We start from the raw sequence: 15,931 nt of genomic DNA, 5'->3' as shown, positions 1-15,931 counted from the left end.
ATAAAAAATATCAAACAAAACAATAAATAAATACATTAACAAAAATTTTAATTAAAACAAAAAACAAAAGAAGAATTGCCTAGCAGTAATGTTGTATAAAAGAGCCATCAGAATCGGCCTCTCCGTAGTCTTCGTAGGCGTTTAGAGAAGGGACCGACCCCGTTGCATCTTGGGAGTTGAAGTCCATTAACAGCAATGCATTATTCTGAGGTGGTGTGTCGCCTAGTAACGGTCCCGTGATCAAAGACAGTTGCAGTTGGTCGATGGTGCTGGTGGCGGCGAAGCGTTCTGATTGGTCGGATGTTGGTGATGACAAACAGCTGGTTGTTGCCATGGAGCTGTTTGCCACGGTTACGCCTGCACACTGAGGAGACTGGGGCTGTTTGTGATAGTAACACACACAGTCAGACAGTCAGACAGACACAGGCGGGCAGATACACACAGTCAGACAGACAGTCAGACAGTCAGAGTCACACACACACACACAGGCGGTCAGACAGACACACACACAGACAGTAAGACATACACACACACACACACACACACACACACACACAAAGAAAGTCAGACACACAAACACACAGACAGACAGACAGACAGACAGACAGACAGACACGCACACACACAGACAGACACACACACACACACATACACAGAAACACACACACACACACCGGAGACACACACACAAGGGAGACACACCATGGTTACGCCTGTTGTCAGTTGGGCAAAGGTGAGTTTACCTGAAGCTCGTCTGTAGTGATGGAACGCCTCAGTTTGGCCCGAGCATTCTGAAACCACACCTGAGAGAAAGAGAGAGAGAGAGAGAGAGAGAGGGAGAGAGAGAGAGAGAGAGAGAGAGAGAGAGAGAGAATTAAAAATGAACTAAACTAAAACCCCATATTACCTGCAGTACTCTCTTTGTTTCGTTTATCTATTTACAAAAAAAAAATATCTTATTTTATTTTATTTATTTTTCTATTCTAAACTAATCCTCCAGATCACATTACCTGCAGGACCCTCTTGTATAAATACAAATTAAATAAAAAAATATATATAAAAAGAATGAAAAAATTATCTAAACCCCTATATTATTATTAACATATTACCTGGAGTACTCTCTTGGGCAGTTCTGTATCGCCTCAATGTGAAAAAAAAAAAAAAAATTAATATTAAAACAAACTTATGAAATGATTTTTTTTTTTTTTTTTTAAATAAACCAAACTAACTAAACCCCCATATTATATCCCCACATTACCTGTAGGACCCTCTTGGGCAGCCCTGTCTTGTTTATTACCTGCAGGACCCTCTTGGGCAGCCCTGTCTTGTGAGCGAGGGCGGTCCAGTCCTTTCCGTCCGGATTGTGTTTCTGGGCGAAGTAAGACTCGAGCGCTCTCAGCTGCTCACTGCGGAAACACGTTCTGATTCGCTTAGAGCGTCTCCTGGCCCGCCCCCCTGACACACTGTCGGCCAATCGCGGCTCAGAGCTGCTCACTGACTCCTCCCCCTCACCGGAGACCGAAGCTGTGGGTCACAATGACAAGAAATGCAATTAAAGACCTACTTCACCGGTGGGAATATGAAGGTGAATTGAACTCTGAGATCCTATGTAGTATAAGTGTGCAAAATAAATTGAAATCGGTTCATCCTAGCCTGAGAAAAGGCAGAAAGAGTGTTTTATGGTCTCACTGTCTAACCCTACATTTTCCCATGCGTGACATCACACTAGTAAAATGTATGGTTTGGATTAACAGGACAGCTGGGCCAAGGGAAGACTGAGGGAAGACTGAGGGAAGAAAAACCTCATTCCTCATATCATAATAGTGATCTTATAATGATAGAACGCCGGTTCCGTATGGCTGAAGTATTCCTTTGATAACATTGTTTTTTTGAGATTTCTTTTTGTTGCATTTTTCAGGCTTTATTGATAGTGTGGAGAGACAGAGATGCACACACTCACACACACACACACACACACACACACACACACACACACACACACACACACACACACACTCACCCCCACCCACACACACACACACACACTCACTCACTCCTCCCCCCCACACACACACACACACACAGGAGCTCTCACCTTCTTTCTGATTGGTTGACTGTACTTCCTGTGTTAGTGGAATGGTCCCATCGTCATGGTAATGTGATTGACAGTACAGCCTCTGCTCCTGAAGGCAGTACAGGTTCCCCGGAGTCAACTTCACATCACACTGCTGAAAATATAAACGGTAATTATCCATAAGAATATATTTACATTCAAGATAATATGAGATAGAACTTTAAGTATAGAGCGGAAGGAGTGGGGCTGTAAATATACATAAAATGTGCATGTAAAAGTATCAATAAACAGTTAAAAATTTTTACAAAATCCATTTAAAAAAAAGCATAAATAGTAAAATAGTTTCAAGTTGCATTTTTGTGTGTGTGTGAGTGAGTGAGTGTGTTTGTGTGTCTGTCTGTCTGTCTGTCTGTCTGTGTTTGTATGTGTGTCTGTCTGTCTGTCTGTTACCTGGCAGGAGAAGCAGTGTGGATGGAAGGTCAGCTGACCCGACCTCATGACCAGATCGGAGGCAGGGATTGGCTGAGAGCAGCGAGCGCACTGACCGCCTCCAAACATCCTGAACACAAGAGAAGTTTTTTTTTTTTTTAACCTTTATTTCTACAGGTAAATCCCATTGAGTCCGAAGACTCTTTTGCAAGGGAGACCTGTTCCCATTTACACGTTACCATTCACACACACATTCATACACCGATAGCAGGCTAACTATCGACATTCACACGAGGCAAGGTGGGTGAAGTGTCTTGCCCAAGGACACAACAACTATGAGACAGGTGGCAGGGCGGGGATCGAAACTCCAACCCTTTGATCATCAGCCGACCCGCTCTACCACCTGAGCCACAGTCGCCCCAAAGTAGATACAGGCTGTGTTTAGTAAGCCCTACTAACGTCCTCCCTCCTACATATTCTACATGTATATACTAAATACTGTCTACTAAACCATCCATTGTGTATGTGAGGTTCATCGAAACATTTACACTGAAGTATACTCAAGCAATAAAGAATTTCTTCTTCTTCTTATAAGATTCCGGCCGTTTAGACGGTGTTTAGCGTATTGCCGCCCTCCACAGGTTAGATATAGAACTAGATTTTTACATACAGTCCTGTGTTGTGCAGGTGTGTGTGTGTGTGTGTGTTTTTATGCGTCTGTGTGTGTGTGTGTGTGTGTGTGTGTGTGTGTGTGTGTGTGTGTGTGTGTGTGTGTGTGTGTGTGTGTGTGTGTGTGTGTGTGTGTGTGTGTGTGTGTGTGTGTGTGTTTACATGCGTGTGTTTATGCGTTTGTGTGTATGCATTCGTGTGCGGGTGTGTGTGTGCTTGCGTTCATTTGTGTGTGCGTGTGTGTGTGTGTACTAACCTGCAGTAGTCTTCCTGGCAGTAGATATTCCCGTCTCTCCAGTACAGTGACGCCTGTGTTTGCAGTTCACACTCACACACACTGCAGCGCAGACACACACCGTGCCACACGCGGCCGACAGCCAATAGGAAGAAGCGATCGCACACCTGCTGACCACAACCGGAGCATATGATTGGCTCCTGAATCGAGACCGCTGTCGGAGTCTGAAATGGGAATAGATCAAATTTAAAAAGGTGCTACGAGGAACTTTTAAACATTTCCGAAACAGTCTAATTTTTCCTCTGATGATCATGAATTACGTTCCTCACCCAGGAACAACAGCTGGCGTAGAAAAACCAAAACAGTATAGAAAAGAAGTTATTAAAGGTGCAGTGTGTAATATGACATCATCAAGAAAGTTCTACAAAGTTCTAGAATGTAACACTCCCTGGGTAACCCCAACCCTTTAGAATAATAACAGAAGCTACAGTGGCCTTCAAGGTCAAGAACAATTCTAAATTTTAAACAATGCACCTGATGACATTCCAACTATGACACTTTCAAGATGGCGGCACTAGGCCTTGGTCCAAAATATGCAGAAATATGGACATATATGAGACCCTTTCTAAGGAATAAAAAATAATAAAAAAAAAAAATTTCAGCTATTATGCACTAAATTAAATGTACTTATGGATATTATAATTATTTTCTACAAAATCTGCTAGGAAATAAAACCCAAAATTCTACACACTGCAGCTTTAAATGTAAATGTGCAATATGTAGAGCATTATTTACAGAATGTGTGTAAACTACATTTGAATTTTTTTCAAAAAGTTGCCAAAAATTTTCCTGTGAGGAAAGTTTGTTTATTCAGTTATGAGTATATACCTTAGAAAATGTTCACTTCTCTGACACACCCAGAGTTACAAACAGTAGTGCTTATAGACTAAACACTTATAAAACTACTTGAAGGACACACTGAAAAAAATAAAACGTTTCTAAGGCAATATCAGCCAAACATGGGCTTTACAAACAGTTAAAACAAAAACCATATTCAACCAAATTGGCCAAATTTTTGCAACTTTATCTTGGGTAAAATATGTATAAATATTTATATAATTGAAAAAAAATTAAATTAATAAAATAATAAATAAATAAAATAATATAAAATTTAATAAAAAAAAATAATAATAATAATAATAATAATAATAAATATTCAATTAAATTAAATTAGAGTAAAACCAAAAAATAAATGTTTTAAACATAATATAAAATAAAAATTAATATAAGTATGTGTCTCACCTCTGCGATGCTCTGGTTGTCTGCAGCACTAGTGTTCTCCTCCGCCTCGTCACCTTGGTTACTGTTGCCGTACAACAACAGATCCTGGAGGGCTCGGTCGGTCGGTGACATCATGATTATCCTGAGAAGGTTATCGCTAATTACCGCCTTAATTAGTGGACCAGAAGAAGACGCTATTTATAAACAATAACAACATGTTTCAAGCAGTTTTCGCTAATTTTCATTCTGATATTTAGGCCAACAGACAAATATAAAAATCCTAGTTAGAGGTGGAGTTAGATATTCCTTGTTGTACATTTTAAATCCAGTGTTTAAACACAGCCTAGGCTCTGTAAACTGGCATGTTACTAGTGGCTACAGTGTGGCCCTTTTTGTTAACATTCTCTTTTGTTCATATACCAGTTTACAGAGCCTAGGCTGTGTATTAACACCTTTTTTTTTTAGCACACACATTACGGACATTTAGCTGATCATGAGGAGATATTCACTGATTTTGGCGAAAAAGTGATTTTGACCACAAGCGTTCTCCAGAATGACTACACCTTTAAATTAGATAGATAGATAGATAGATAGATAGATAGATAGATAGATAGATAGATAGATAGATAGATAGATAGATAGATAGATAGATAGATAGATAGATAGATAGATAGATAGATAGATAGATAGATAGATAGATAGATAGATAGATAGATAGATAGATAGATACTTTATTAGATAGAAAATACAGTAGAAATTTATGACATTTTATAAATTAATGTATATAGCTTATCTGATATAGTAGGCTAGGAGTTCAAGGGTTGAGAAAGATTTTGAATACAGGACTTCTACCTGCATAACAATATATTTCACTAGTTTTGTTTATCCAGGTAGAAAAATGAGAAAGACATGGAGAAGAATAGCGTACCTGTGTTGTTTAGAATGAGCAGTCCACCTGTATGTTTACCGGTGGGCTCCGACTTCTGCAGGTGTGTCTGTCTTTGAAGATTCAATTAATGACAGACAGACAGACAGACAGACAGACAGACAGACAGACAGACAGACAGACAGACAGACAGATAGATAGATAGATAGATAGATAGATAGATAGATAGATAGATAGATAGATAGATAGATAGATAGATAGACAGACAGACAGACAGACAGACAGACAGACAGACAGACAGACAGACAGACAGACAATTGATGAAATTTCAGAAACTAATAAACAAAATATGATACAAAGGAGAAAGATATGAAGAAGAACGAACCTGTGTGGTTTAGATTAGATTTAGCTGTTGTTTAGGATTATCTTAACGTACCTTAGATGTTTAGAGTCAGCGGTCCACTCCTCTGTTTACTCCGTTAACACACACACACACACACACACCACTCGTCTCCAGGTGTGTCTGTCTTTGAGGATTTTGTCAGATTTTTTTTTCCACTAAATTTTCGACCAATAACAGCCTCAGAAAGCTTCAGCACCTGTTGACTTGTCCCTAGGTAATGTCCCCCCCCACACACACACACACACAAACACACACACACACACACACACACATCTACACACAAACACACACACACACACACACACACACACACACACACACACACACACACACACACACACACACACACACACACACACACACGGCTATTCTTGTGAGGACACTCATTGACACAAATCATTCCCTAGCCCCTTACCCTAACCCTCTAAACTAAATTCCTAACCCCAACCCTTACACTAACCCTAACATAAACCTAATTCATACCTGAATCTTAAAACCTAGTGTTAACCCTCAAACAGCCCTTTAAAGGCCTGTCCCAAAGTGAGAACCGGACAAAATGTCCTCACTCATAAGTGAGGACAAACTCAAATTGGTTCTCACAAAAATAGTTACTCTAAGACAAACACGCACGCACACACACACACACACACACACACACACACACACACTCACACACACACACACACACACACACACACACACACACACACACACACACACACACACACACACACACACACACACACACACACACACACCTGTAAACAAGCAGCCTGGGAGGCTCAGAGCGCAGGGAGGGACTGATTTGATTGGCCGCCTGTTGAGCAGGTAGGGCAGCGCTGCACCTTTGGGCCCAATTAAAAACACACAACATGAAAAGGTGTTTAGCATAAGACCAAGAAAGATGTCTCCTGTTTTTAGATCTTGATATTAAAGTACAGACAATATAGACACTTCAAGCGAATAGGGCAACATTTTTACCTTATATGCAGCTCTGGAAAAAAATTAAGGGACCACTCCAAATGTTCAGTGTCTCTCGTTTTACTATTTATAGGCATATGTTTGAGTAGAATGAACATTTTTGGTTTTATACTATCTACTGACAACATTTCTACCAAATTCACAATAAGAATATTGTCATTAAAGAGCATTTTCAATAAGTAATGTAGAGATGAAGATTGAAGAAAAATCCAGACTGGTCTCTTTAACTTTTTTCCGGAGCTGTGTACACCATCATTAAAAGCCAATGCATTACTCACATTAAAACAATTATTATTTTTTGGGATTTACATTTTTTTCAGATTTTCTTTTTAAAAATTAAAAAATGTGGCAGTATTTAACTTATTATGCGAAAGTTTCCATATCTTAAAAATATATATATATACAGTAGGTACTAGATAAAGCCAGAGTTCAATTCTCTATTTCATTTTTACAACATATTAGAGTCCTAGGTTGTTTTCCGAATCGCATACTTTCTACTATGCCATCGGTGTATGAGTGTGCGTATGAATGGGTGAATGTGGTAAGATATGTAAAGCGCTTTGGGGCTGAGAAAATCGGCTAGAAAAGAGCTATATAAGTCAAGTCCATTTTACTATATAGTATGTAGAAAAAAGATTTAGGATGTCCCGATTCTTGTGGCCAGATTTAGGATGGTTACTTAGAAGTACCTGGATGTCCTACTTCATGCGGCCAAGATTGTTAGTGTTGAAAAGTGCATCCTATTTGGGCGATTCTGACCCACAATCCAGTGCGCACGTGAAGTGACGTCACATCGACGAAGCCTCCATATGAAAACAAACAGGGATGCGACGGATATAAAAGCAAGAGGCAAGATCAAGGCGCAATGTTATGATGAAATAAGAGAGTAAAGTATGTCCCAATAGTATGCATACTGCAACCTAACTTATTTTTATCGTCGGATGTAGTATGTAGAATAGAAAAAAGAAAGAGTATGCGATTCGGAACGCAACCCTAGGTTTTTACAGAACAGATTTTGGATACAGCCATATTTAAAAAATACTCTGTAGTGTGTACAGGTCTTAAAAATGCATTTTTAATCATGTTTTTAACGTGCAATATTGTTTTATTTTCTTAAGAGTATGTGCAAAACAATTTTTTTTTACTTTGCATAAGCTGACATTGAGTTGTGTGTGTGTGTGTGTGTGTGTGTGTGTGTGTGTGTGTGTGTGTGTGTGTGTGTGTGTGTGTGTGTGTGTGTGTGTGTGTGTGTGTGTGTGTGTGTGTGTGTGTGTGTGTGTGTGTGGGAGATGCATGTGACTATTCTGTGCACCGTTCAGGCAGTGCACTGAATTCCATTGTATGTCTCATCCATTGACAATAAAGGAATCTCAGATCTTTAATTGGCAGCCGATAGAGTCAGACAAACAGCGACATTTTGTTTGACGTTGAAACCGAATGAAATTAAAATGAATGGCATTCTTTTCAGCTCTGTCTGTTACCCCAGCTACGGTGGCCTTCAAGGACAAGAAGCTATAGTTACTAAAGATGGCATCATCCACCACTGCCTCAAGTCTTTCCACAATATCAAGTGATGAGGTGAAGATGTATTTCGTTGTTTATTCTATAGTACTTCTTCTTCTTCTTGGTCTTCCAACAGGTGCATTTCCCCCAGGACGCCCACTATATATAAAAACGTATATGTTTTTCCATATTCAATAGTCTAGTCAAAATGTATTGCTTTGATTTGCTCCAATTCAAAACAAAAGTGTGTGATGTAAGATGTTTTGTATCTGCTGAAATTTGACCCCCCCCCCCCCCCCCCACCCCACCAAAAAAAAGAAAATTTAAAGAAAAAATTATTTAATAAAATGAATAAAAAAATTCATTAATCAAATAAAATAAATTAAATTAATCAAATAAAAATAATAAAAAATAAAAATAAATATAAATAGGCTATATATATATGTAAATAAACAAATTGCTACAGCATCCACGTTGCTGCATATCCCCATTCATGTAATTGACGGCCAATTAACTCAGACAATAGCGACATTTCGAGGAAAAAGAGTGAATGAAATTAAAATTAAACAGCATTTTCTCCCCTTCGATACGACCTTCCCACCTCTCCACCTCTCCTCACAAACATCCTAATGAATTGGTCTTGAATCCTTCTTTGTCAATTGCCTTTCGTTCCCCAATCAAGTGGTGCTAATTACGGGCCCAGGTTTCCCAGGCTAAAGAATGAAGGTTAAATGACGGTGGACGGTGGCTCTGTGTGCGTCAGAAGGGCCAGGGTTTGGAGGGGTGGGCAGATTGGGCAGATTTTAAAAAGGCTTTGGAAGCGATTTGATGTCTCGAGGAAGATACGGCCAGTAACACCAGCACACAAGGTAAGATTTAAGACATTTGAAAAAATTTCGAGGACGATTCGGAATGGATTTTTAAAATTTTGTTATGTTTATATTACGCTTTTTGAGATTCTTTTAAAAAATTTCTAAGGGCGATTGTTCACTTTATATACATTTTTTTTCAGCTCTAACACAAGCTAAGACATTTGAGAATTTTGGGAACGTTTCGAAACGGAATTTTAGAAGTGTTAACATTTTATATTTTAAAACTGCAGAACAATTATGTTGAAAGGACAAATAAACAATACGTAGCCTTCGAATATAATAAGGTAAGCTAAGAAGTAATTTTTAAATAAATGTCTGCAATATACGTTTATTATCTTAGAATGATTGATTGATTTTATTTGACCATTTTGATTTAAAATATGAACAGCACTCTGTTTCATACATTAAAATACATAAATAGTCAGGGATAACACAAAAAAGCCCGAAGGATTATTTCCTGTTGGCAGAAGAAGAGGGCAAGTAGCAGCAAATCACACGTCAATCATTAAAAAAATGCACACAATTAGTCACACCGATAAATGTGATAATCTCAACATGTTTGCTTTTAACTAATAACCTTCAGAAAAGTACATTATGGACCTTTCCAAATGTGTATACAGTGGGGGATTTTACATTTTTTTTTATCTATATTTCTTTATTTTTGTGTATGCGTGTATATACATTTACTTATTTAAATTTTTTATTTTATTGTATTCATTTGATTTATTTATATTATATTATAATTATTATTTTTTTTTTTAAAGTAATCACTATTTGTAACCTCATTATGATATTGCAAGTGTCTATTGTGTCTAGATAATTTTTTGGCATTTTCAAGCTTTATTAGATAGTACAGGGTTGAAATGGGGAGACAGACAGAGAGAGAGGGAGAGAGAGAGAAAGAGAGAGAGAGAGAGAGAGAGAGAGAGAGAGAGGGAGAGAGAGAGAGGGAGAGAGAGAGAGAGAGAGAGAGAGAGAGGGGGGATGACCTGCAGTAAAGGTCCACGGGTCGGATTTGAACCCGCGACCACTGCAACGAAGGCCAGAGCCAATATGGTACGCGCTCTATCCACTACGCCAGCTGAGCGCCCTGAGTTTTGCTTTTTTTTAACAAAATACACATAAAAACATATTTCCCTTGTTCTCCAGATGAGGCAGTATTTCCACCTCAGTGCCTCCCAGCTGACACTCCTGTCTGTGGCTCTGCTCTGCCCCGTCACATCGTTCCCCCGCTCGCCCCTCGGCCTCCTGCCAGCCATGGGACGTCCCAAACTGGAATCCACACTGCTGCACCTACGGTAGGGACGCAACAGTTTTGAAATTTAAATTCTAATCTACTTTACTGCTTATTAATTTAATTTAATTTCATCTTTATTACGAACAAAAAATTTAAAAAAATAAAAAAGCAAGTAGGACACATCATACAAATATACATAACACGAAACAACAATAATTATAAATTGTCATAAACAATTGCCAATATTTATCAAATAAATGTCGTGTCTGTGTACGAAAAGGAGTGAGAGGAAGCCGGAGCTTATGTATTCCCCTACACCCCTTATTCAACGGCTCTTAATTATTGGATTCTCCAGAAAAAAACTCTTGAAACACTAATATGAAAATGTAACATTGAAAAAACACACACACACACACACACACACACACACACACACACACACACACACACACACACACACACACACACACATATTGCATATATTGTAAATAATGTTCCTCATATTGCACATTTCAATTTATTAACTTTTTTCAATGCTGTTTTGTTTTCCATGACCTTTTAAAAATTGCAGCAAAGTCCATATTACCATTTATTTTCATTTACATTTTCGATTAACCCCATATTACATCATTAGATAGATTTTGTGGATTTGGTTATACAGTGACTTGAAAAAAAATTAAAAAAAAGCCATTATTGTCCATAATAATTGATTTTAATTGAATTTTTCGACTAACCGTGCAGGCCAAACCTGGGTGATCCGCGGCGGGACCCCTGGCTGCTCCAACGGGCCCAGAGAGGAGAGCTCGTGGCACGGCCTTTATCCCCTTTCCCCGGTGGAGGTCTGTCCCTGGAAAGCCCTCACTACCAGGAGGGCGGGGAGGGCGAGGAGGGGGGCAAGAAGAGCCACGAATCTCTCAACTCCATCGCCGGAGGTCTGCAAGCCGTGAGCCGCGAGAAAGGCGGATTCGGCTTCCGCTTTGGGAGGAAGAGATGGACTGATAGAGCGTGGGTAGATGAGGGGAGGGGGAGTGCAGAGGAGAATAAATAGCAGTTATTATAACGGGGTTTCGGATTGGGTTGATTTGAATGAGTTTTAAAGACACAATGTGTAAAAAAAAAAGGCCAACTGAGAAATATAAAATCATATATATATATGTTATATATAATGTTCAAAAAGTGTGTTTTAATTTGTGTATTTCGCTTGAAAATAAAATAAAAGTTGTTTATTTTATGAACTTAGAATGAGCCTTTTATATCTACAAAGGAGCAGGGTGCGTACTGAGGCCGCCATGTTGCACCGCCATGTTTCTACAGTAGCACAGAATGGACAAACTTAACGGCCTTACACGTTTTTATATATAAGCTAGTGGGCGTCCTGGAGAAATGCACTTGTTGGAAGACCAAGAAGAAGAAGTACTGTAGAATAAATAACTAAATACAACAATACCGTATCAGAAAGTTAATAATAATAATAAAAGACAATATGTTCGACTTATTGTCAAAAATCAAATGTTTGAGCTTGTAAATGTACAAGAAAAAAAGTGTCTGTCAAAGTCTAATAAATATGATTATGTACATGGATAAATATGGTTGTAAATGTGTTTATTGTTTACTACTCATTTGGGGCACTTAACATTTTATATAATAATAAAATTAGCCAAAATGAACGCGTTAACGCAGGGTGATTCATTTCTACTGTGTATGTGTGACAGGGTCAGTTATTTACTGGTTACAAAATATATTATAATTACACAAAACATTGATACCTGATATAGCCTACACAGCTCCGGAAAAAAACAAGAGACCACTCCAAATGTTCAGTGTCTCTTGTTGTACTCTAGAGGCATATGTTTGAGTAAAATGAACATTTAGGTTTTGTAATATAAACTACTGACAACATTTCTACCAAATTCACAATAAAAATATTGTCATTAGGAGCATTTTCAATAAGTAATGTAGAGATGAAGATTTAAGAAAAATCCAGACTGGTCTCTTAATTTTTTTCTGTACGTTTTTCCTGAGAATATTTTATATTTTTTTTATCGTCAACAAAGCCCCTACGTCACTTTTGGGGTCACCCTACGACGTGTATAAATGACTTTTCCCGCCGTTGCCTCTTCCCTTTGTTACTGAACTAATGAAGAGGTAAGCGGAATTGTTTAGTACAAACCCCGATTTACATGCTAGCTTAAACCTATTGAATTGTATGCTAAATTGCTAACTTTTTTATGTGTGTCGTGTAACTTGCTGGGAGCTGAAGCTAACAGGATTACTCAATGATTTTTTTTGTCTGATTTTACCATAGATAGTAGCTAATAAATAACATTTTATTTTACGTGTGTCAGAGAATAAACGGAGATCGCCTCGGCGTGGTGAAATTGGTTTCATATTCGACATTCGTCTATTTTCCGGGGTTGTAACTGTAATAGCGTCCACATATATTCTGTTGGCCTTGAGCAGTCATTCACACCACACAACGCAGGGCAATCGATAACACTAGCTACACTGGTTATATCTGCACACCGATATAGCCTATTTGTAATCCTAATTTAAAGAAACAATTGCCAAAGATAAAAAGCATTTTTGAGTGGAAATAACCCTGAATTATCCTTAAATCTTGTGGTTTTAGAAGTATTTAACTGTGTTGAAAAACCTTTGTTGTTAAGCTCATGAAGGCTATGTCATGTATTGACAGCTTGCTGCACTACTGTAGGCCTAAGTAAAGTAGCCTATAAATCGCAATAAAAAGTGAAAGTTTCTTACCCCAAACCTTCTGAACAGGGTCCATGGATGCTTTGTGGATTAACTTCAAGTGTAGGCCTACAAGCGACGGTCTGACTGTCTCCACCTCGTCTCTCCGCTGGAAGGTTCCAGGTTTGGGAACTTAAACTGACTCGGTAAGTCCACCGGTAAATTAACGGAAAACGGAGATAATAGCTGTCAGTTGTTGTTGTTGTTGTTACCCCCTTTAAAAATGAGCTCACACACACAAATACCGTCCAACTAACGTCAAACTGTGGAATGGAATGGATTCGAAAACGGAGTTCTGCCGCCGCCTAGTGACGTCAAGACGTATTGTGCGTAAGTAAACAAAAGGATAAATAAATAGGTTTTATTTGATTATTTCTTGTTTTTTATCACACACACACACACACACACACACACACACACACACACACACACACACACACACACACACACACACAAAATACATCCCTAAAATAAAATAGCAATGTTGCTTAGTTTATATATTAATGTTATTATGTTCACATTGGCCTATTTGTACTGGCAAAAATACATTTATTTCATTACTTTATTTATACACACACAATGTTAAATTTGGTTTTAGATGCCAGTAAAGCAATTTTTATAATTTAATAAACAGATACTGTAAATAGATGGCTGGATGGATAGATAGAGATAATGGATAGATAGATTGATAGATAATAATAATAATAATAATAATAATAATAATAATAATAATTCATTTTATTTGAGGGCGCCTTTCATAGCACTCAAGGTCACCTTACAGGGCAGTGTTTAAAAAAACCAAAATCAACAATCATAAAAAACACTAGAACAAGATACATTGAAAAAATGTACACAAGTGTGGTGAAATGGGTGGGAGACAATGAACTAGATTGAATATGTCAGTTTAAAAAGATGTGTTTTTAGACGGGACTTAAAAGTGATAGATAGACGTATGGAGATACTGTAGATACTGAAATAGCTTAAGTTGCTTTGTCAATTCAAACTATTAATACAAAATCTAAATAATCTAATAAATAATGTACTATTATGGACTAAGCAGCACAGAATGGTTAAAAAGTAATAACAATGAGCTCCACATTCATGACACACATCACTACAAACCAACAGTAATTCAAATGATTAACTTTATTTAGTTCAAAGTGCACAATTCACATGAAGAGCATGTTTTACTAGCTTTGACTTTTTGAAAACAATTTAAAAAACGCAACATAAAAATTTGAGGGAATTCTTAAGACTAAAATATACTTGGATTTGAACCGTGCGTTCGAATCAAGAACATACAGTATTTGTCCTATCTATGCATTTAAAAGCAAGTATATTTCTGACAAATTAATATTTATTTATACAATAATTCAGTGTACTTTCTTAAGTACAAAACACAATTCATATCATGAGGAGTGCATTTTTTATCATATTATTTCATCTTGGACATTCTTGATTCAAAATCATAAGATTCATTCCCTGATAGTAAACCCAAAACACAAACAAATGGTAATGGACTTGAAATAGTAAATGACTCCACTTATAAAGCTCTTTTCCCTGGTTTTTCAGAGACAAAGCGCTTTACATTGTTTAGTACACATTCACCCATTCACACACACATTCATACACCGATAGCAGCAGCAGCTACCACGCAGGGTGCAAGCTAACTATCGGGAGCAATTCAGGGTTCAATGTCTCTTTGCCCAGTGTCAAAGCATCAGCTCAACCCCTAAAAAGCATAACATAATTCAAAATATGTTACATAACACAATACAACTAACATCTTGAGTATAAAATGATAAAATAATAATCAAATCCAACACACAAACAAGGCTGGATTTTTCTTATAATATAAAACATGTAACATCAGCTCCTAACCTGCACACAACCTTTAAAAAGCTTAAAGCCCATAAAAGGAAAAGCGTGTGATTACAACGGAGATTAAAAGAATAGAAGAAGTACTTAGTAATCACCATCATATTAAAATAACCCGTTAAATAGTTGTTTTAAAAAAAAAAAACTTGTGTCCAACTTTTACATGTCAACTGTCAACACACTTATAGGCACATTCCAGTGTCAAATCGCACAAACTCCACAGATTGCTTTAAATCAGTCAAAGATTCTTTCAATTTTAAGGCGGCAAATGTTTTTTCAAACTTTTCTACAGTCTTGTTCAATTCAAAACATCGTCAAGTGACATCACCATTAACATATCTATGACAATTGTTGCCAAGGTGATGTTATATGTGAATATTAATTAAGTGCCTTTAATTTGACTGTTACGAATTTACTACAGGAAGTAAGAAATTCAAATTTCAAGTCGTACAGACATAAAGAGAAAAACTAATGACGAGTTTAACACTGGTCTTTCATTGAGGATTTTTTAAAGTATAATTTCAAGACACTTTTTTAGCCATTATTGTTTTTACCAAAAATATTTGGTATTTTCGTATGTATACAACACACCAATGTATTTACACAGCAAAATCCACATAAACATATCCGGTTTTTTTTTACAAGCCCTGGACTGAGGCTTGAAGCATTTCTATTCTTACCAAATACCTTTAGATTTCTCACGTGTCTCTTTAAAAGGTGTGACATTCTGAA

General features: G+C 37.5%; 1 protein-coding gene across 1 annotated transcript; it reads right to left on the bottom strand.

Annotated features, from left to right (window-relative positions):
• Nucleotides 1-79: 79 nt before the first annotated feature.
• On the bottom strand, nucleotides 80-4,840 carry LOC307264019 (LIM/homeobox protein Awh-like; the record flags this gene model as incomplete). The annotated part of the gene is made up of 7 exons (XM_080045344.1): nucleotides 4,710-4,840; nucleotides 3,429-3,631; nucleotides 2,525-2,633; nucleotides 2,096-2,228; nucleotides 1,298-1,524; nucleotides 744-803; nucleotides 80-379 (listed from the first exon to the last, which is right to left on the bottom strand). Exons 1-7 carry the CDS (start codon nucleotides 4,821-4,823, stop codon nucleotides 80-82), a joined length of 1,146 nt encoding a protein of 381 aa, XP_079901470.1. The 5' UTR covers nucleotides 4,824-4,840.
• Nucleotides 4,841-15,931: the final 11,091 nt, after the last annotated feature.

Source organism: Ammodytes marinus, assembly GCF_949987685.1.
Source record: "Ammodytes marinus genome assembly, chromosome: 17".
NCBI lineage: Eukaryota > Metazoa > Chordata > Actinopteri > Uranoscopiformes > Ammodytidae > Ammodytes > Ammodytes marinus.
This window is presented reverse-complemented; position numbering and strand designations above follow the sequence as displayed.